Genomic DNA, 23,131 nt, shown 5'->3' on the forward strand with positions numbered 1-23,131 from the left:
GCATTAGAAAGAAAAGCTACCTAAAATGCACCCAAGTAACAGTGGCTTAAAAGTTGAGAATTTGGGGGAAATAGCTTTTTTTTTCCTTTATTTGCTACTAGTAGAGAGGTGTCCTTTGGCTCCATTTCAATTCAGTTCAACAAGCATGTAAGACACTAATGCTGGGTTATCAGAGCTAGGAAACAGTAGCCTCTTGTCTTTTAAAAGAATTTACATTTAGGATCAGCCTTCTCCCCCCCCCCCCCCCCAAAGAACATTGGAGAGTTCTGATGTCGACACATTGAAAGCAAATAATTATAAAAATAATTTATATAAAAGGATGTCCACAAATGTAGGAAAAAAGTTAGGATGGTCACATGATGAAGAGAAAATAAATTTCATCTATGAAGGATAGCCCCTGAAAGGGCATAAAAACAGAAGATAGTGTGGTAGGTTTAGGGAGCAGTCTAATTTGGAAATTAAGGATGTGTGAAGGAGAGTAATGTGAATAGAAGTAGAAAGGAAAGGTTGGAGTGAAATTGTTGAAGGTCATTAATGCTGGTCAAGGAGTTTCTTATTTTTATCATTATAAGGAGCTCCTGAAGACTTTGAAACAGCAGTAAAGCAACCAGGACAGACTTGTCTTGAAAAGATCATTTTGGCAGCTATATATAAAAAAGGGCTTAGAAACCAAGAGCCTGAAAACAGGAAGAACAGGCCTAAAGAGAATAGTAGCTGTGGTGAGAAGAGAAAAGAATAAATGGGAGCTTGTAGAGATGGAAATTTAAAGAACTTGCCAAGCTACTCAGATATTTGATGACAGAATTCAAGTTACATGTTTATTAAGCACCTAGAAATATCTTGGGCACTGTGTTCGGTGCCGGAGATTTAAAGGTTAAAAACAAGTACTGTGTAGCAGTATCATAGCAATAAAAATAAGATGGCAAATTTACTTTGTATTAAGAACTGTACCAGTAAATACCATTTTCCTTTTATGATTAGTTTCCAGAAATGAATGCAATGATAATGAGACGATTCAGTTCACCAGGAGACGTGGAACGTGCTCGGCAATATGTATTACAAGTAAGTGCCAACCTCAGTTTATCGATTTTATTGTAGCAAAGCTTACTTAAAAGCCGAGCAAAACAATTTAACCATAAAATGTAATAAAAATAATGACTATAATTTATGTCACCTTTCTCCTCCTACTCCAAACCCATCTTCCCATCCAGACTTGCCTTTTCTGGAATGGCACCATTCATTCACACATAAACTTAGCTCTCAGCCTGTCACCAAGATCTGCTAATTCCTTCTTTCTGTATTGTCACTCTCATCCAGACCTTGTACCCAGACTAAAAGGAGCATTAAGGCACTCCTGCCTCCATTTACTAAACCATCCTACATATTACTTAGTAGCAAAGTCAAGCTTCAAATAATTCTTATCTCTTTGGGAATGTCTACATTTTACTTCCAACAGTATAGGTCTCTGTTACATATTGAGAATTGTCTTTAGAGTCTATGCACTGTGGCATTTCTTAATATTAGCACAACTTTTGGTTTGAGGGTGAATTCAAAGTTTTGAAAAAAGTTGTGATTTGGTACTATATATAGAGAGCTAAAAAAATTGTTGATACGTTTAGTCATTTGTGAAGTGATTACAAAATAGCTTTACCAGAATTCTAAGATCAAGACTGGAAGCTAGAAAGTCACCTCTAGCTTGACTCATGTGATAAAGAAGGATATGGATCCCCCTTCTGGATAAAGTAAATTGCCCATTTTCACACAGCTAAAGTTATTGAGCCAGGGCTTGAGTTCGGTCTTCAGATCCAGTATCCTACTGTACCACAACTAGTACAGTAATAATCTAAGTATTACTAAGAGAGTGAGGGTATCTGTAAAGTTAGTTCAACTTCTTAAAGGGGGAACTTTTGTCAAAATCAGCTGAAGGGGAGGGCGGGCTAGGTGGCAGAACCCGAGTTCAAATCCGGCCTCAGACACTCAATAATTACCTAGCCGTATGGCCTTGGGCAAGCCACTTAACCCCACTGCCTTGAAAAATCTAAAAATAATAATAATAATAATAATCATCATCATCATCATCAGCTGAAGGGAAGGTTAACAAATTACCCAAGAACATAGCTAGTAAAGAGTTGCTGCAGGGTTCAGGATGGCCCACTGAGGAGAGGCTGTGCCACCAGAATAGACCCTGATAAGCTGTCATAAGAGTCCCAGCATCAATGAACCTGGTGATGGAGTAGCCAGATTTGGAGAAACTTCCCAAAAGGTTAAGTGTCAGCTGGTTGTCTTTTTAAAAAGTTTAACTCCTCAACTTTAGTCCACCTTAACTTAATTCTTCATTAGATCTCTAGAGTTGGCAATCAGTTGATATATTGCTATGTAATGTCATCACAAAATCATCTAATTTCAGTTAGGGAGCCTTAGTTATCTACCTGAACCTTATATTACATAATTGCCCATTTCAGTAAAGGGCTGGTGAACTCCGTCCACCACAGTTTTCTGTTGTTTTGAGCACTTGACTTGCCCAGTCACACAGATGGTCTTGGTCAAGGAAGACTCCAAGGCCAGTTTTCCATCCACTGGACTGTGCTGCCTTAGTCAAAGGAAGCCTGGAAATGTCCAGGGAATACAATAAAAATGATAGCAATAGAAGTAAAGGATGGTACATTCAATAACGTGCATTTTTTTCTCCCTGCAGAGTGATGGTGTACAACAAACAACCTACCTCGCCCAACAATATTGCCATAAAGCAATAAGGGAGATTAGTAAACTTCGACCATCTCCTGAAAGAGACGCCCTCATCCAACTCACAGAAATCGTACTCACACGAGATAAATAACATCTTTCCATTTTCTGTGGCAGCTATTTACCAGACTGTGCCTAAACAATTTTATGGAACACTTTTTTTTTTTGCTTCCAGTGCAAGATTACCAAAAATCTTTTTTTTTTTAAATCATTTCAACCTTGTTTATTGAACTTTTTAAAGCTGGTTGTATTGAAGGAAGCCATAACTATATCATTAAACCATCTGAAGCTATCCTTGGTTCTAGTGCTGTAAACTTTAATGGGGGTATTATTTATGTGTGATATTGTTTACAATGTTAATATCCACATGTGAGGCTGCAATAAGAATAAATAATCATTGTTTAAAAAATTTGGATTTTTCACCTTTTCTATAAAAATCTGAGAATATAAAAGTGACAGAACAGATTCAAGCTTAAATTGTGATTATATTTAACAGTACCCAAAATTGTATATAGGAAGATGATTTATTATAAAAGACTGTACATAAAATTTAGACAATAGGTTATATACAAATTAAGAAAACTTTCCAATTGATAACAGCAAAATGAAAGTTATTTGATCACTAATGATATTCAAATCATGTTTATAATAAACAGAGGAATAAAACAGTCACATTGACCTAGGATGAAATAAAAAGTATTTATCTAATTTTCAGAAACAAATGTTTTATACCAATCTTTTTCATTCACTGTGTCAAAATCTGCAAAATTTGATACAACTGACTATACTTTGAAATCCAAACAAGTCCTCAATACACAGAAATCCACATTAGCTTGTTCTCTACTTTAGATATTCTAAGTAATATAGATTTGGACAAGACAAAAACAGAAATGTCACCTCTGAAGATCTGACCACAAGTCCTTCCTTAAATCAAGAGGAGACACATGAAGTGGACATGATACCTATAATGACAAATGAAATCTCCAGTTTGGGGATGGTCCCTATTTTCACTGAGTAACAAAGCAACTGTCATCTTCCCTACTCGATCTTGTTTTGGGTTGGCAGAGTCAATGGATTTAATAGGGCCCATACAAAAAAGTCTGCAGCATCCATTTTTACAAAAGTTATTTGTAAATGGTGCTCCAGTTTCCTTATATTGAACCAGCATTTGATCAATAGTACTTGAAAAAGGCAGCTGTAAAATTCATGGAATGATATATGGCAGTAAATTGGACCCCATAATTAGATAATGTTGTCTTAAGTTTTAATTACAATAATCTGATCCCTTTTATACATCATCTTAGCTTTGAAAGAAAGTTTTAGAAAAAGAATTTTTATGTCCAAAATAAATCACTTTCTTCTAAATCAGGGCGAGTTAATATAAGGCTTAGACCAATTCTTTGTTCATGTAGAATGTGCTGAGAAAATAGAAGCATTATTCTGCAGTAAGTCCATACTTTTTTAAAAAGCAAACCAATGAAGGAAAGGACAAGACCTTTGGTTCACTTATGTATTTATGAATGGAAAAAGTGAAAATGCAAACTCACTCATTAAAAAAACTTAGGTACAAATTACAACATACAGAAGACCACCCAGTTTTGTTTCACATGGATACTCTAGAGACTCAACAATTTAATAGACTTTTTTGTGAGAGTACTCTAGGTAAAGATTACAACGAATTGGAAGCATCTTGGATTTTTTAAAAAGTATATTTCAATACATAAGTTTGTATGCATGCTTTAAACAAATAGTATAGTTCAAAAATGAGCAAGAAACTAAACAAAAGTATGACCAGCACTAGCATTAAACTTTTCTTCCAGATTCTTAATGTTAGTCTAACGTAGTGTTAGTTACCATGCTGCACTGAAAAATGTAATGGCACAATTGGAATCATGATTTCATTAAATACTAAACCCTACTTCCCCAGAATATTTAGGCTGGTCATAAAATTAAGAATGCATAAGTAAATACATCAGCATAACCTATTTACAGACAGTTATTTGTACAAAATGCTCTTCAGCAATACATAAACTGTCTCCCAGAAGTTATGCTCATGGATGAACATTCAATCATACTGATAAAACAGCATGTCCTGAAAATATGGGCACATTTTCAAACAGTAAGACATAACTGTTCACCATTAGAGCTGTCCCACAGTATGGGTGAATACAAGATCCCACTTCCAAAGCAAAAGATTTTTAATCAGTATAGTGCATGATTGATTCAACGTAATTTCCAGGGAACAAGCCAGTCACTCGATTGCAGACTCCTTCATACCATCCATCATCATTCTTCTTTATAACATAAATGATTGCACCCTCCATAAAAGATAGCTCGTCATCCTTGTCCTTTGTATAATCATATATAGCAACAACTACAGGGAGAAAAAAAAGATAGGAAATAGTAAATAAGCATGCTACAAGGATCTTTACACTGTCACGGTCTCTCTAATATAACAAATTGAATAATTTCAATGAAGGGGTTTTTTTTTCCCCTAAATTCATCATAGCATGGATGCTAGTAATCACCCCATACTGCTGGCTCAAGTGATAATTTTATGCTATAAATGTCTTATGTTTTGAGACATCATATGGGCCCTATATTTTTATCAATTTAGTTTTATAAATTAGTACCCATGTTTGTATTGTAATTTTAAAGTACATCACTAGAGAAAATTTTAGTTACAAAATATACAAGTTATGTGGCCTTTCCCCCATTTATTTATGACAAGGAATAAGAAACATGAATCCACTAACCCAATGCTATGCTCAGTAAATTTGAAGATTACATTTTAGAGCAAACATTCATTACCATTTCCTAATTTGTTATATATTGGATAATAATCTTAATCTTTGCAATGTACTCAAAATGTTGGATTTTTGTGACATAACAGGGTGATGAATTCACTGGGTTTAAAAGAGTCATAGCATTCAAGGTTTTGAAACAAGAAGCAAAAACAAAATGGGGTAGGAAGTAGGTGTCATCAATGAAAATGATTCTTTCAAAAAGGTAAAAAGGCTAGAAAAAAAGAACTTATTACCGGGAGGATTGGGGAGAAAATAGCAAGATATTTGTTGTTCATTGAAAAGAAAAATTGTTTCTTTTTCCTCAAAAATCACAGATGGTTAGATTTGGGAAGAAAATATGTAGTGATTATGACAAAGATTTGGTGTGTTTATTAGTCATCAAAGAGAATGAAAAAAATATGGCTCATCTTATTCCTGTGAACTTCAGCTGTGGACCAATGAATTATAATAGTTATGTTCTTACAGAATGCTAAAAGGAATGGAAAGGGGAACTTAGAGGTACTCTGACCAAACTTTCTTTGGAACAAAGTCTCCCCTCTCCAGTATCCCTCTGCTCTAATATTTCCAGTTATAGAAGCTCATTATTTCACAAAGCAGTCAGGTCCATTTTTTTTTTTTAAAGCTCCATTTGACAATTGTTTGTACACTACTAAAATCTGCTTCCCTGTTAACTTCCACCCACTGTCCTCTGGAAAGAAAAGTCTAATGCTTCTTCCACATGGCATGCTTTTTAATATATAATCAGCTATCGTGTTCCCAATTGCCTTCTTCCCAGGCTAGCCACCCCCATGCTTATTGCTGCCCTCCACTCACCCACACCTGAGCATTTCCTATGATATAAGTTTCAAACTCTTTACCTCCTGGCCACCATCCCCTGAAAAGGTTTCAATCTGCCAATGTCTATATTAAAATGTGGCACCAAGAACTAAAATAGTACTTTAGATGTAAAGGGTTTGGCTGGTGATGACTATCATGGGAATATTTATCTCCCTTCTTTGGGGCATTATATTTATTAATGCCTCTGAAGATTATATCAACTTATCTGGCAACTATCAAACATAACTCAGAGACACATTTGTCAACTGAAACCCTTATATTTTTTTCACACTGAGCATTATTAAGCCAGGTTCCACTACTGTTTTTTTTTTTAAAAAGGAATTAAAGCCCAAGATTTAATGGCTACTACAAAGTCTTCCCTCAATACTTCACCCTAACATATTAGTTGGGGTTCTTGAAGCTATACTTGCAATCTTTCCAACCTCTATTAATTTTTTAAAAATGGAGTACAAGTTCTGACAAATTGTACTGAGTGCAACCAGACATGGCAAATGACCATCTCTCTCCCCAGGAGCCAACCTAGCTCAGTTCAGAGTAGTCCATTCCCAGAAGCCTGCCCAGCAGCTAATGAATGATTTTTGCCACAACAACTCAAAAGCATGCCTGTCAAATCTACAGATAACAAAACAAATGACAGGATTCACATATATCTTGACAAACTAGAACAGTATTAAATATAAACCCTTCACAACCTGGCTTCAAATGATGCAAGGAAATTGAAGACAGAGAAACCTATTAGGAAATATTGAACCAGCCCAGGCAAGAGGTGATGGGCTAGGGTGGTGGTCATGTGAGTGGAAAAAAGGGGAGAGATATGAAAGATTTAATCAGACTCTATAATATAGTAATTGGATACATGGGATCCAAGAGAGGGAGAAGACTTGAGGATAACTTCAAAGTTGTAAAATCAAATGATTAGAAGGATGGTAGTGTTTTTGACAGAAATAGAGCTCAAGGAAAGCTGAACAAAGATAACAACATACACAGTGACCACACAAAAATCAAAGGAAAAAAACTTTAAAAAACTTAAAATATTCAAATTCCTATAAAGATTTTTTTTGATTTTCAATGATGACAAAAATTACTTCCCTTTGCTAAGCAGAGAATAGAAAAGTGTGTGTGGGGGGGTACATATTGGTTTATTGTATTGGTTTATTATATATTAACTACTTTTCTAAATTACAAGGGATAGTTCTAGTGAAGAGAAGATCGACGTGAAAATTATCTATTAAATTACAATTAATGTACACTTGAGATGCCTCGAAAGGTCCCCTATCATGTGTCCCTCCCTCACTTCCTAATTTCTGAGATTACTTCCAAATCTGTGTTTCTATAAAATACTAAGTCAGTTGAAGAAGTGTACACACACACACACCCCAACTGTGAAAATATGCAGGTCTTAACTTTATTTTTATTACACTTTATTAGGGATATCTGAATCCTAATTCCAATCTATCATCCCTCCTAATTTTGTGCCATTTTACAAATGGTCATCTTAGATCATTAGAGTCAAGATCAGCAGATGCTCAATTAGTGTTGACTATAGTACTAAAAAGTTAAAGTAACCTGCACGGAGTTACCAAAACAATATGTGATAGAATAAACTTGCCCTAGTTATTCCTGACTTAGAAGACTTTTATGTATCACACAGAGATCCTTTCCCAAATCACAGAGATCAATGCAAATATTTAATGATCCCATTTTTAGGAATGGGTTTATGAAGCCACTACAGGTAGAATAATCAATGTAACATAAAACTCTGACCTACTCAGTTCTGGCTATGATTTAACTCTAAAGACTTAAAAATGCTTTAGATATTTCCAATTGGATGAAAATTCATGTTTTATGTTTATGTTTTAAAATATTTTTAAATATTTTAAAATATAAGGGGAAACAATGGGCTTATTATTAGCTACTTACTCACAATGTGACTCAAATCCCCAAATCTCCATTTATCAGTCAATTGTTTAATTAGGGTAATCAAATAAGAAGGCAAGATATTCAAAAGGTAAAGTCTAGGAACAAATGTCATTAACAGGTTTAATTGACCAAGCTACTTACATATAAGAGAAATTACTTACACATACAGATTTGAAAAGGCAGTGATTGGAGGAAGAATAGTGAAAATGGAATTTGCTGCTCTCTCTTATCCATATTTATCAAGTAGATAAGTATTAAACTGAGGTTATTCTTTGTTAAGAGACTCAATGAAACTTAATCCCAGTGATTTATCGCAACAAAATATTAGCAAAATGAGACCATTTCATCAGTTTCTAATAGATCATTTGTCTGCTCCCCCCCCCCAAAAAAAGCACTAAAGTATAAGATCTCTTGTCTTGTTTTGAGAAAGGGTTTTTTGGCATAATGGCCAGAACTTCTTCCTTCTACTATATAAACTTTAGATCAATTCACTTATGGTTGCATCTTACCTTTCTCAATATAGCTCTTAGGGGCCCAGGCAGGATCTCCATCAGCATAAGGATCACTATACTGAACGACTGCGGCCTCCTCATCTTCATAATCAACTGGGGGTGGCGGAGGAGGAGGTGGGGAATCATCAAACATAGGAATATCATCTGGTGGAGGAGGTGGTGGTGGTGTAGGGCTATCAGCAACTAAAAAGTATTCATAAAATTGATTTGGATCAGAAATAATACCAAATAAAAATTCATAAACTAATAAAATTCAAGAAAAGCTCAAAGGTATTTAAAGCATGCACTATAATAACATGCACTGATTAGGAATGGAAAGCTTGGTGTGTTAAAGCTTATATATGCTTAATAGCCTTTAAAGGATAATTTAACAACAGCAATAATGAAATAAAAATAAAGGTAACTTGGAAATTGATTATTTGCAGGGGGTGAAGAAGGAATTTTTTCTTTCATAGGACTGCAAACTCACATGTCAGGAGTTGAAAGAAGGCTGTCCCATTCCAAAACATAGGACACAACATGAGTATCAAATTTATTAGATTAGTGAGAATTTGATACAAGTTCTTTTTTAATTCTATCATCTAGTCTAAGGTCAATCTTATATTTTAACATTTATCCTTTATTGATCTATTGATACCCATACCCCTAAGTCTTTATTTGCAGAAGTTTTAAACGCAAAAAAACAAGAAATGTGTCACCAGTCAGAGCTACTAGGACTTTTAAAAAAGTAAACTTTAACCAGATAAGAGAAAATAGAAATCCATAAATAGAGAAAAAATTTCAAATGAGAATAAGTTTTCAAAGTTGTTCATGTGCACGTTCAAATATATTTAAATTTGGAAGTTCATGTAAGAAGCATACTAAGATTTTTAATTGCTACTGGTAAAAAGTAAACATGGAAAAGAACAAAATTTAAAAATGCTAGGAATATTAAATCATGAGTATACATTTATTTTAGCAAGCCAACTATCATGTTTTGCAAATCATAATGTGCTTTATAAACTAGCTACCATTATTCTTATTAACAAAAATATTTGAGGGGAGGATAAATTTTTTTTTTGGTTTTTGGCTTTTTTGCAAGGCAATGGGGTTAAGTGACTTGCCCAAGGTCACACAGGCAGGTAATTATTTAAGTATCTGAGGCCGCATTTGAACTCAGGGCCTTCTGACTCCAGGGCCAGTACTCTATCCACTGTGCCATCTAGCTGCCCCAGGGAGAGTAAAATGGAAAGAAAAAACTTATATTTAACAAAAATGAAAGGCAATTTCTAGTTAATGTCTTTATTTGCCTAGAAGAATGGTGGTAGTGGGAGCTATTTCCAAGTAAAAATAGAATTATTCCATCATTTATCTGAACAGAACATGATACCCAGGGTCAAAATAAATTCCTAATTTTAAGTGGTTCAAAAGAGAACCATCGTTGATGATAAGTTTTAAGCTCCTATTCCATGATTTACTCTGCAAAATACTGTTGCATTCTCTTCAAAATGTAAAGGGCTGAGTCAATTTAACAATTAGGAAATTAATAATGAACTAGAGAAACAAAATTCACAATATAAATCACATTCATTGATATCTAGTTAAACACTCAAGAAAAGCATCATTAGAACCTGTTTTGATGTGTGTTGTTCCAAAATTTACTTATTTTATATGTGGAGTAAATGGCTATTTGAGAACATACATATTTGATCTGGAATATAGACTTAATTGCAAAGATAATCTATGCAATATTCTTCCCTTTCAGTCATTTTAATGAGTTGAAATGAAAAAGGCTTTTATAGTACAGCACTGTGACCTATACTCTATTCAAGACACCTATAAATCTGACATTTTATAAATTCTGAAAAAGGGAACAACAAAAGCAGATACCAACTTCTTTTATACCGAGGTCTGGTTTTAACTCTTCAACTGATAATTATCTTTATTTGTTCAATGTTTTTTATTCACTCATCTGATAATCCTACACATATGAATCGATGCTGGTGTTCCCTAGAATTTAGTCTTTTTTTTTTTTAGGTTTTTGCAAGGCAAACGGGGGTTAAGTGGCTTGCCCAAGGCCACACGGCTAGGTAATTATTAAGTGTCTGAGACCGGATTTGAACCCGAGTACTCCTGACTCCAAGGCCGGTGCTTTATCCACTATGCCACCTAGCCGCCCGAATTTAGTCTTCTAATTGGCAAGGGCCTAGCCAATATAGTTTTATACAATATCTAAGCAAAGAAATACCTACAATTAATGTAGAAGCTTAATAAATATCTTTGGAAAATTATCATAACAGGAATACACCTTGAAAATCATACTTGTTTAACAGGATGTACTAAAATTTTATTTAAATTAGCAAAAATTGTTCTTTTCACTTATAGACTGGGCTAATTTCCAACTGCACATTTAAGCCCCACTAGAGGGCCAATAACAAAGTCTGGGATCTAGAGGACATTTAAATCTGAAAATAAAGCCTCACAAGCTTTCTGTCATGAATCTCCTATCAACCCTATACAGATAGTATATGGCAAAGCATATATAGATGAGCAGTTTAGGGCACAAGGCATGTGGGTACCTGGTCCCAGATCACAGCCAGGAAACCAAGTTTGGAAACCCATGCCTTTCTGGCATGTAGTGTTTGAAACAGATATAGGCTTTGTATATTTGAATTATATAAAAGTCCAATAGTAGATTTTTAAATAAATTTCATATACTTAGTAAGTGTGTACAAATACAAAGTTATATGTATTTTTATCATGATATCACTATTTCACAAGTTTGGTTTTAACTACCGCTACACAAAAAAGAGGTAATATTTTCAATTCTTTACCTTGAGAAGGTTTACTTTATCTTTAATTACAAACATAGTCCAATGATCAACTCAGAAATATAGATACTATAAAACAAAAGATTTGCCGTTCTACTCTAGGAAGATAATGATATTATTAATCAAAAGATCTTCAATATTTTAAGATTATTTTGAACCTATTCAGGATTAGTTTGGCTCTAATAAATTGAATGATAGGTAGGCCAGAACATCAAAGAAATGACATATCCTGAGACAAATATTCACTTTCCTTGGGGCTTAGGTATGCTAATTATTACTACTTTGCAAAAAAAAAAATTAATTTTAGTCTATGCTCCTAGAGAGTCAGAGCAATATCATACACCTCTGGTATACTGCACAGTACAAATAGAATATTTTGTATGTAGGAGTAACTCAATAAATGTCTATTGGCAAAATGAGAAGGTTCCTCCTTTATATACTCAAGAAGGACAAAATAAACTGCAAATAGAATTTCCAACAATGTATTCCACTGGTAGATAGGCCATGTGAGGATATGTGCTCAAACCATTACATGAAAAATATACTGAAGACTCAAAATTCAATTTTTAAAATGCTTTAAATCACTATTGTGTGCAAAGAGTAGATATGAAAAACACAGAAAGATGGAATAAGACATATTAACCTACACTCAAAGAGTTCATAAATTAAAAATTATTCAACTTCAACACCCTACTTACCCATTGACATTTAGACTACTTTTATCATGAAAATAAGATCCATTTTTCACATCTTCCAAAGAAGGAAACATTCGTGGTGATTTTGTAATGAAAATCAATTTGTGGTACTTCCCTGAATTAATCAGTAGAGGTATAATCTAGCTAAAATTACCCAAGCTATACAAACTCAAAGAAGCTTCCAAAACTCAATACATCATCTCTTAATGGAGATCATTAAAAGAGTCATCCCTTTTCTATTTACCTGTATTTAAGCAAATAGGACCCCCCTAGAAATTCAATATCATCCATCCCCTCAATTGTAAATCATGGAAAATATCCTCTTGTCTTTGAAGACCAACACTACCAAGTCAGGCATAAAATGGTTAATTAAAAAAAAATAGGCAAGTATCAACTCATCATAATTTTAAAACCCAATTCAAACTGAACAAAGTATATATACTCACTGTATTTTTATACTGGATGCCAAAATACAAAATTGTATGTGGCAACAAAATACATAATAAAAGGAACACTCTCAGATATACCTAACAAAAGATAAAAAGGAGCTTCTAAAAAGTTTGGGTTTGTATGTTTGCATATATATTTGCTGAGAATCTACACATAGAACAGATACCTTGTGTTTTTCATCATTTGACACCCATTATCCAGGGTTCATTTAGAGATTTACATGGGTCAGTGATCATGCACACAACAGAAAAAAAACTGAAGATCGTGCTCTTCAATTTTGATAGCATATTGCACCTGGATTCAAGATAGGATTAGCTTTTCTAAAAAATAAAATAAAAAGGAAAGGAAAAATCTGACTCGCCAGCCATGCATGCTATAAGGAGACAGCCTCTAGTCTTTGACAGCTCAGTTTGTCCAAACTTACTGTTTTCCTGCACCCTGGCCACGAAGCCTGTGAGAGGTATCTGTGGAGTCAACTGAGGCATAGGGGGAGGGGGTGGAGCAATAGAAACTGGTAGCAACAACACGGTATGGGGGAAGTAAAACAGATAAAGGAAAGAAAAAGAAACAAACAAAAAGCAGAAGTCAGTTACAAGGACCACAAACATAAGTATGCAAAGAACAGTCTGCAAATGAAACAAAACAAAAATAAAACAAAAACCAAAACTAAAACAAAACCTACAGCACCTCCAAGTTTATTTCCCAAAGCAAAGCTAAAGTTGAACTAGTTTAAACAGGGGATAATGTTTTAAAAGAATAAAAACTGAAATTAAGGAAACAGGCTAACTTAATACAAAGTTTATATATGAGATTTACACTTAACCCCACCACATTCTTTTTACATGATGGATGAAATGACAAACTCTGGGGCTTCTAATTTGTAGGAATGCCTACAAAACTTAAAAGAATCCTATAAAATTAGACCTGTAAAGGACCTTATAGTTCAGTCTCCTCATTTTATAAGTGAGGACATAAGGAACTAAACAGATGAACCAATTTTACTGAAGACAACAGGGCTGACAAATGGCAGAACCACAACCAACATCCTTGTCTCCTATCTTCTATCCTATTATCATACTACAACACTTATTGGTAGATTCACTAGGGATTAATTATTAATACTATCATAATATATTATCTAGTTTCTTTTAAAGAAAATTCCTGGATGTAAAAAATTAATTTGGATTTATGAAAATATAATTCATACATAACTTTCCAAGAACACCTCCACTTTGTAAAAACAAAGTATATTTGTATTTAAGTCTAAACCTTTATTTTAAAAGTAGACCATTTATTCTTCAAAAGCAAGGGAAATCTAAAGATTGATTGTTAATGCTTGGTTTATTACATTCTCAACAGACTGAATTTACTCCTTATATTATTAATGAGGCCACATGTTTTGATTGAATTTGCAATACTGTAAATGACATCTTATTTCTGATGAATAATGACAAATTTGATGACTGCTATAAGTTCCAATTTTTTATAGAAATTGATATGATTTCAAAGAAATAGATAAAAATTATATAGAATTATGTATTCAGGTGGTTAATTCCTCAATTTACTTTGACACATTTGACTGAAGAAAGGGTAGATTTTTCCACAATGATCAGAAAACATGCAGAATCTTCAAGGAAAAACTGATCCTCCAAGTGAATGCCAGATAAAGATAGCAAATAGATATGTGTACATAGATACAGATAAATTTAAAACTACATACACACATGTAATCAAACTAATGTAATGGTGGCTCCCAATAATCTTTACACTGAAATGGCAATTAAACTTAGGATCTATCAAATAACTTGCAGGTACACAGGAAAACCTGAAAGAGATACCTAATGTTTTTAGGGAAGTAATAGCTTAACAAACAAAACAGTACATAAGATCATTAATCTTCATTTTATGCATAAATATAGCAATTCAATTTTGACCCTAATAAGTCTTTATGGTAATGCTCCAAACTAAATTTAATACAAAAATTTCTATGAATTTAAAAACACACACAAAACTTATAAAAAATAAACTCTGGTATTAGCCATGCTGGTTAGTATGGGAACATGTATTTACTTTAAAAGGAAATCTTAAAATCAGTTTACTTTCAAAAAATTAATTATAACCAACAGATCTAAAAATTTTCTAAAAAAAACTAAAGGGGGGGGAAGGAAAATACGCACATCAAAACACTAAAGAAAATAAATAAATAAAAATACTTTAGAAGATATTACTTTGACATCAACAGCAATCCAGACATTTGACAACACACAATGTAATAATCTGAAATTTGAGGCCTTGTTTGGGACAAAATGTTTTAAAGGAATTCATTCTTTTTTGAAAATTAAATTGCATCTGAATCAGTAAAAGAACTAAATTAAGAGGGAAAGGGAATATGAAATCAGTCATAAAAAATTCTGCTACCAGGCAAATGCCTTAGGAGGGAATAATAGTAATTAAATGAATGGGACATAAAACTACAAAATATCATAGGAATAATATGCATATGGTTTGTAAAGACTGCTAAATTTACTGTATTTCAAGCTGACATTAATTTGTTTATAACAACCAAAAATATTACTAAATATTTCATAAGTTATTAAAAATGTATAAAGTTTATGAAATAATTGATACTTGGCTGTCTTATTTTTTGCCAGATTCCTTCACCAGAGGTTTTGTAAGAAAGTTTGAAACTACAGTCAAACTAGTTCATTTTGATGCTTTTACATCTCAGATAAAAATTTTGATATAGAAGTTTAAAATCCACAGGTTAAAAACAGTTTTCAGGTTACCTGTGGATATCAGACATCTATACAATTAATGTTCTCTACTCTCTAAACATTTAGCCATGGCATAATGAGAAAACTTTCATTTTGATATTTTAAATATAAAATTGGGGTTTTTTCCTTCGTGGTTACCTTCCACCTTAAAATGTCACACATGTTTAGGACATTCATTGCAAACAAAAAGTACTAGCATACATACTATTTAAAATACTTTTTACATCAAAATTCCATATTATAAATTAATTAGTCAGATTCTTGAATTAAAATACTCAAAATATAAATAAGTATAAAAGACTTTCCACTAGCATGTCCAGGATAGTTTCTTTTAATTAAAGAAATTTTTATCTAAAAATATAGGAACAGCTTTAAAGCTAAGTATTACTCCATGAAGGCGACATGAAAATGTGTGTGGATAAATTTGCAATTTATATTTATCAACAAAAATTCTTGTAAAAGGGCTCTCATTTCAGATTTTCTCTTTTTTGGTTAAATATAAAAAGCAAAACCAATGTCTATCCTGAATTGTCAATTCAAATGATCTGAAGCTTTCCTAAACCTTTGCTAGCATCAGTAGCTTTCACTCTACAATAGTTAGTGCTGAGATGTGCCAAGATTAGAGTGAACAGAATAAAGGAAACAATAATATCTTTCGGTTTCTGGGATTATTTTCATAAGTGAAACAAATTAAAAGGGTAGAGAATCATCAGTATTATTATCCAAGATTTTCCCCCAACCAATTTGAGGTTTTCTCTTTTAACTTGAAACTCTTTAAAAACAGTGATAGCCAGCAATTTCTTTAGCCTTTTTTTTAAAGAAAAGGACAATAATCACAAATTTTGGCAATGTCTAATTTTCACAAGTAATCTTAAGAAGTATTTAGCCAATAACAAGATTGAAATTCTTTTACTCCAAGAGTATTTTTTCTAGTGTCTGCTTTTTTTTAATGGATAATATCAATAAATACTATATGAAGAATGGCTGTAGGTGAATTTGGATTGCTAATTTTAGAAAATGCAGATTTTAGGCAGTGCAGATTTCATTGTAAAGAGTGATTAGTATTCAGTCTTATTCATGTTTCAACAAGCACTAACTTTCTAAAGGAAACAAAGAAACTAGCATGAAACTGTGGTTTTGATTGTTGTCTATCACTGGCAAGAATCACAGTTTCAAATAATTTACTTCCAAAGTGCTCCACTGATGCTACATGCCTGCAAAGCACAGGGGCTTACTTGAATTTTGAGAATAAAGAGGACCGCCATTAACATGAGGTTGAGCAGAAAACTGAGCAGTCACAGAGGGAGTTCGTCTGTATCCACCCGAAGATGCCGAAGAAGTAGTAGAGTTGTGTCGAGAAATCTGCCTGGTCATTGTGCCATACTGGGAACCAGGAGCTGAACTCGGGGCCACTGAAAAGCATCAGCCAAAGGGAACCAACAAAAAAGACTTAAGCAATATATATCACGTCACATGACAGAAGATAGAAAAAGATCTCATCTTGGGATCATATATTACACTGGGAGGTTTGTGGCATGCAGAAAAGGAAAGATAAGATGATAGCTACAAACTGTATGTCTTTTCTATTCCTTTATAATGGAAGAAAATACAAAACAAAACCAAGGATAAAAGAGCAACCTGTTTTTAAAAAAAAGTTAGTTTTCATCTCTGAGAAGATAATTTTTCCTTTGTAAAAACACATACTTCTGCACTGTGAAAAGAAAGGGAAAAATTGGAATCAAAATTCAACAATCATGAGCATTTAGCCAGAAGAATATGTGTTGAATTCTAAAATCAGAAGAGTAAGATCAATATGCTCCTGAACTAGACAGATTTGCTCTTCCATTCATTTCAGTGATTGCATCAACATAGCTCATCTGCAGTTAAGTAGTAAAATATCTCAGAGACTTCTATAAATACACTTTAATTTCTTAGCAAAGTTTTAGATGCACTACCTTGGGTGAGTGAGGGTAGTAAGATCATAAGTTTTGCATAAAGCATGTTTTAACCTATTCATGTGCTTAATACCTACATCTAACAAATAATATTTCTAAGTCACTGATTAATAACTGTAGAAGTAAATATGGATCAAAGCCTCTAAAGTTCACTGAATTTATCAAAGCTAACTTTTGGATTAATCTGTACTTTTAAAATAAAAATCTGAACCTTGACCAAGGTCAGTAAAGCAATAAGAGTCCCTTCACTTTAATTTCTCTTTTCTCTCTCTCTCTCTCTCTCTCTCTCTCTCACACACACACACAGAAAACAATTTGGTGTTTCTTTAAGCAAAAGAAACCATCTCTTTAAATAATTCAATTAAATAAACTTTTATTTAACATTTACTATTGGACAGGGCATGGACATAAAGTTTTACAAATTAAATTAATTTTAAAATCATAGATATCTATCCAATTCTAAATTGTTGAATACATTTACCCCTACCTTTGTAAACAGAGTAAACTCAATATAAAGTAATTTTTTCTCTTAGGGTTATAAGTGCCCATTACAATGCAATGTTACAAAGGCAGTATATACTCAGTCTTTTGAGGGATGCATAATTCTAGACAGTCTGCCCCTAATAGTAAATGACTGTCCAGACTTTTGGGTTTGCTGAACTGAGGTCTCTTCATTGTTCTGACTGTGAAGCCTCCAAACTCCTCTCACTTACTCTACTTGACTGTTTCTAATCTGCAGTAAAACAAGCACCTGTTGATCTTGAGCATTTTTAGTGTCCAAGTTCATGGGCCTATCTGGCTTTCCAGAGGTTTTAAAGTGATTACTGTCTAGTAACTACTATGTTTACAACAGGGGAGTTGCAAGTTCCAAAAAGAAATTTAAGCCACAGGAGTATGTGTTTCTGCAAAAACCACTGTTACAACAGATTTTTTTAGCAGAAGCCACAGAAACTATTAGTGCAGGGCACCTAGGTAATGCAATGGATAGAGTACCAGCCCTGGAGTCAGGAGGACCTGAGTTCAAATCCAGGCTAAGACATAATTGCCACGTGTGTGACCTTGAGCAAATCCCTTAATCCCATTGGCCTAAATAAATAATTTTTTTTTCAAAACTATTTGTGCAACTAAGGCAAAGATGGCAAATGAACTCCCTCATATGTAAGCCCTAGAGGTCTTTGTAGTATAATCAACTTGACTTAACCAGAAACTATCTACATACTACAGAGGGCAAGTTTTCTGTTATTGAAACTATGGACATTTGTAAGAAATAATTTTTTAAAATGTTCTTTACTAGAGCCAGGCCAGCTGCCACCCAATCTACTCTTGCAGTAATGGTTTTAACATATTAGGGTTTTTTGGAGAGCAGTGAGAGAATGTTAATGATAAATAAATATGGAAGACTACAATTACACCAGTTATTCACAACTTTACAGTAAATTAGTTTTGTTTTTAATCACAAAATATCCTATCATTTATAGGTGTTTCTCTTAAAAATCTCATGCATTTATTTTAGAAAAAGTCAATCAGATTTAATTTGTGATTAAAGTTCAAACCATGCTAGTATGTCACAAGACTAGGCCAAGAGGTCAATGCCTTTATAATAAGGGATCTTTAACTGATTTAATCCCTATCTAAAAATAAAGATATACATACATATGTGTAATATATGTATACAGACATATATACATGTGTATATGCTTCTGCACTTTCAAAATGTGATATTCAAGAATGACTAAAATAGATGCACATAAAAAAGCTATTTTTAAAGATTTTTATATTCTTGCATATTGATAAGCAAGTCAAATGAAGCAATGAAAGTTTTTGCCCAAGACTCATTTATATACCTGCTTTCTGCATAACTTCAGAGGCCTTTCACCAAAAGATATTAGTTTAGATTAGGATGTTAAACCTTTACAATTGTATCAACAATATAATCCTTAAAATTCAAACCCATGTAGATCTATTAGGAATAGAGTTTATTATTAATTATGTAAAGTAACTAATCACTCTCAGGTTGACACAATTCTCACCTATCATACTGCCCATCAGGAGAGGTGGAGGAAGTGGTGGTGCAGGAGGAGCTCCAGAGGGAGGAGGGACAGAAATTTGTGCTAATAAAATAGTTTATAATGCCAATCAGAGAACAAGCAAACTAAACAGTCAGACAATAGTAACGCATTCAGAGTTTGCTAAGAAGAATATGAAAAGAAAAATAGTTACAAATACAAAATGAGAAACAAAAATTTGATAATTAAAGGGGGAAGAAATTCAATTAATGCTTTTTCTGGGTTATACAATATACCTACTTTTACAAAATTTTTCCTTAATTATCACAAAGAGGACATTGAGTCTTTTCCAGTTCTTACAATATTTTCTATTTCAAAATATCAAATGTATTTTTATATGATGTATTAGTTTTAAGAAATCTTTGTTAAGCTAATTTAAATGCACTGTAACAGTAGCTTCTGATTTATTCTCTATCTTTTCAATAAAGAAAGAGGGCTTTCACTATCCAAGAAATCTCATTTCACCTTCACTACACTAGTTCACAGAACATGATAGCAATTATCATTTCCATTCTACAGGAAAGACAAAAAAGATACAGAAAAATTTTATACCTCAGAACTACATCTGTCTCAAGATTTGGTACAACTTACAAGACTGTAATTTTCCTATCTCTCAGAAAAGACTGTATAATAAATTAAGTCTAAGAAAACTTAGAATTTCAATGATGATAAAAAATATTTCATATTTTTACAAAGGGTTTTTCCTCATAAGGGCCCTGTGATGTAGACAAAGCAATTATCATCCCCATATACTTTATTCAACAGCTAAGTACTCAATGTAAGATAGAAAACCTATTATCCTAAAAATTCTTTCAAAGATATTGTTGTTTTTCCTTAGCATTTAAGGTCAGCCCATGAAAAAAGAAAGTTGCTAAGACAGTTTTGGCAATGTTGGCAAATTTGTATAATTTTCTAAATTATAAACCCACAGATGTAAATCACAGAGAATTGTTTCAAAAAGTTTCACCAGTAATGCACCTGGTCCAATAGTTGGTGGTGAAGGTGTAGGCACGGCAATGGGAATGCCAATACTGCTGCTTCCACTATTTTCTCGACTTCCACTTCCTCCACTGCTACCACTGTAAAGAAAAATCAGATTTATTATTCCTCAAGATCACTCAAAATAATTCCCCATGAATATTAACTTGAATATCATTAAATACTAAATTGGTAATAAACCTCATGAAATCCTGAAACCTAAACTGGACTGATAAAATCTATCTCCTGTTCACTGAAAGGTCAAGCAAAAGCAGGATGATGACTCATTGAGTATATTACAGAAAGAATTCTTGGGGCGGCTAGGTGGCATAGTGGATAAAGCACCGGCCTTGGAGTCAGGAGTACCTGGGTTCAAATCCAGTCTCAGACACTTAATAATTACCTAGCTGTATGGCCTTGGGCAAGTCACTTAACCCCATTTGCCTTGGAAAAAAAAAAGAATTCTTTAAGGTATGCCTTAAGATTATAGGAATCCTGTTTCTGAAATTTTGTGATTCTGATTCTGAAAAGGTTATTCCAGTCTTCTTATTTTTGTTCAGTTTTGAAAGTGGAGGAATAAAAGTACCGTATTCAAAAGACTAGTAAGATGTATTAATCAGAATTCTCATCACAAGCCATCTTGGAATATGAATTTAATACATCCACTTCAATATATGCCCAAAAGACCGAGGTGACAATGATAAAAATGAAAATGTCTAGGAAACAAAATATATCACAGCAGCACCAAAGGATAAATCAAGTTACCTTTTCATTAAACATTAAGGTTGTGCAAAACCTTAAAACTCTAATTTGCTAGATCTGAATCAACTCATTGGCCAAAAAGACCAAATACCACAACTGATATTCCTTCTACTTTTTCCTCATAATAATAATATTTTCTAGGAAGGATCTCTCATATTTAATGACAGTAGGCAATAATATTAATAATAATAATAATAATAATAATAATAATAATAATAATAATAATATAGACTTCAAAAGATAAGACAAATGTCTATCAGTGCAACTGGAGGCTATACTGTTAAGATGCCTGTTTACTCAGAATGGGTACTATTTAATTAAAAGCAAATTTCAAAAATTTGTTAAAAAGGAATATCCAATTCCTTTTGTAAAAAATTTCCATGTATTTCACTAAGGTTCAAAGTTCACACTGAGGACCTGGGTTTCAATTCAAATTCTAATTCTTAAAGATGTGACCTTGGATGAATTCCCTAAATACCCTAAGCCAATCTTCTCATCTTTAGAATAAGGAGTTGGATTAGAGCAGGGCTGACCAAAAAACTGTCCATGGGCTGCATTGATGATTTTATGCAGTCCCTTGTATGTTCACTAAATGCTTTAGTAAACAAAGCCGAGCTACTGAAGAGAGATCTCATTAAAATGGCAAATCAAAACATATTGTCTATTGCCTCAATAAAAACTTTTAAAAGGTTGGACAACCCTGGATTAGATGGCTGGATTTCTTTTAATTCTTGAGCTTCTACAGGGAATACAAATGCATATTCTGCAGTCAATTCATTTTTTTAAAAAAAGACACGATGTTTCTACAAATGGTAAGATAACTATTTCAAATAAGAAATACTCTAATAATGAAGCCTAGAGACAATAATCTCTGTGCAATTATAAGTCTGAAGCCAAAAACCTAGAAATATTTGCATGAGGAATACAATGAAAATGAATCCTTCATGGACTTGACTAAAACCCTAAAAAAGATGTAATTAGAACATCTTCATGTAGTTATAATGTCAGGTTGTCAAAACATGAAAATGAATTCAAAAGCAAAGCAAATATATTAAGATTATTTTGTCTAATTTCTTTAGTGGGATATTTTGCCAGTAGATCACAGACTTAAAAGGGAAAAATCCTGGCCTTAATGAGAGCCAGCAAGTCCTCATTTTAAAAAAAAGGAAATTAGGCCTTCAGAAATTGAAGAATTTTCACAAAATCATAGTTATTGGGAAGACCTGGTACTTTCCCACCAAGATCACAACAGGCTCACAATGGAAAGGGACCTTGCAGAGTGTCTGGTCAAAGACCCCCTTTACAGAGCTACAAACTGAACCCAAATAGTGAAGTGACAAGAATCCATCTTGACAATCTAAGTCATGACAAAACAAGTCATGACTTAGGCTTTATATTATGTAGTAAAAATTACCATAGAGTTTGTTAAATATCCCTTCTTTAAAAATCCAAAATAAGAGAACAACGGTTTGCTATTCAAGAAGAAAGTTCTATTTTCCAAGGCCAAGGTAAGTAACATTCTAGTAAAATAGGGGGATTAAAAAAAAAAGTCAAGCTACATCAATAAGCATTATTATTATTCCTTCTGTAGATGAAGTTTTCTCTTCCAGCTGGCTGAAAATGAAGAGGCAGACAACTATGACTTGCACTGAATCTTAACTTACCTGATATTTCTACAAACAGCAACAGGATAAGGAACTATAAGAATAAATTCAACTAACTAGCCAAGAAGTTAAGGAACCATATTAAGATATAAGATACTTACTAACTCATTATACATAACTAAGACCCTCAAAAGCAATACAGTAAATTTCACTGTCTCT

At 33.2% G+C, this 23,131-nt stretch overlaps 2 protein-coding genes across 11 annotated transcripts in view; one reads left to right on the forward strand and one right to left on the reverse strand.

The window, feature by feature from the left end:
* PDSS1 (decaprenyl diphosphate synthase subunit 1) overlaps positions 1-3,417 on the forward strand; it is a 44,817-nt gene extending 41,400 nt beyond the window's left edge. The window contains exons 10-11 of one of the 2 annotated variants that reach the window (XM_074193039.1): positions 982-1,062; positions 2,696-3,417. In XM_074193039.1, coding sequence (XP_074049140.1) covers positions 982-1,062; positions 2,696-2,836 — 222 coding nt within the window. In that variant the 3' untranslated portion in view covers positions 2,837-3,417. The remainder of the gene's footprint in view (positions 1-981; positions 1,063-2,695) is intronic. The other variant, XM_074193040.1, reaches the window with a different exon arrangement.
* Positions 3,418-4,066: 649 nt separating this feature from the next.
* The window catches only part of ABI1 (abl interactor 1), a 96,693-nt gene continuing 77,628 nt past the window's right edge, over positions 4,067-23,131 (reverse strand). For 2 of the 9 annotated variants that reach the window (XM_074193029.1, XM_074193030.1), the window contains 6 exons: positions 20,547-20,647; positions 19,533-19,613; positions 16,783-16,959; positions 13,198-13,284; positions 8,816-9,001; positions 4,067-5,116 (listed from right to left, as the gene is read on the reverse strand). In XM_074193029.1, the coding sequence (XP_074049130.1) occupies positions 4,941-5,116; positions 8,816-9,001; positions 13,198-13,284; positions 16,783-16,959; positions 19,533-19,613; positions 20,547-20,647 (808 nt within the window). In that variant the 3' untranslated portion in view covers positions 4,067-4,940. The remainder of the gene's footprint in view (positions 5,117-8,815; positions 9,002-13,197; positions 13,285-16,782; positions 16,960-19,532; positions 19,614-20,546; positions 20,648-23,131) is intronic. The other 7 variants (XM_074193031.1, XM_074193033.1, XM_074193034.1 and 4 more) reach the window with 4 other exon arrangements.

The sequence above is a fragment of the Macrotis lagotis genome, chromosome 7 (assembly GCF_037893015.1).
Source record: "Macrotis lagotis isolate mMagLag1 chromosome 7, bilby.v1.9.chrom.fasta, whole genome shotgun sequence".
Classification (NCBI taxonomy): Eukaryota; Metazoa; Chordata; class Mammalia; order Peramelemorphia; family Peramelidae; genus Macrotis; species Macrotis lagotis.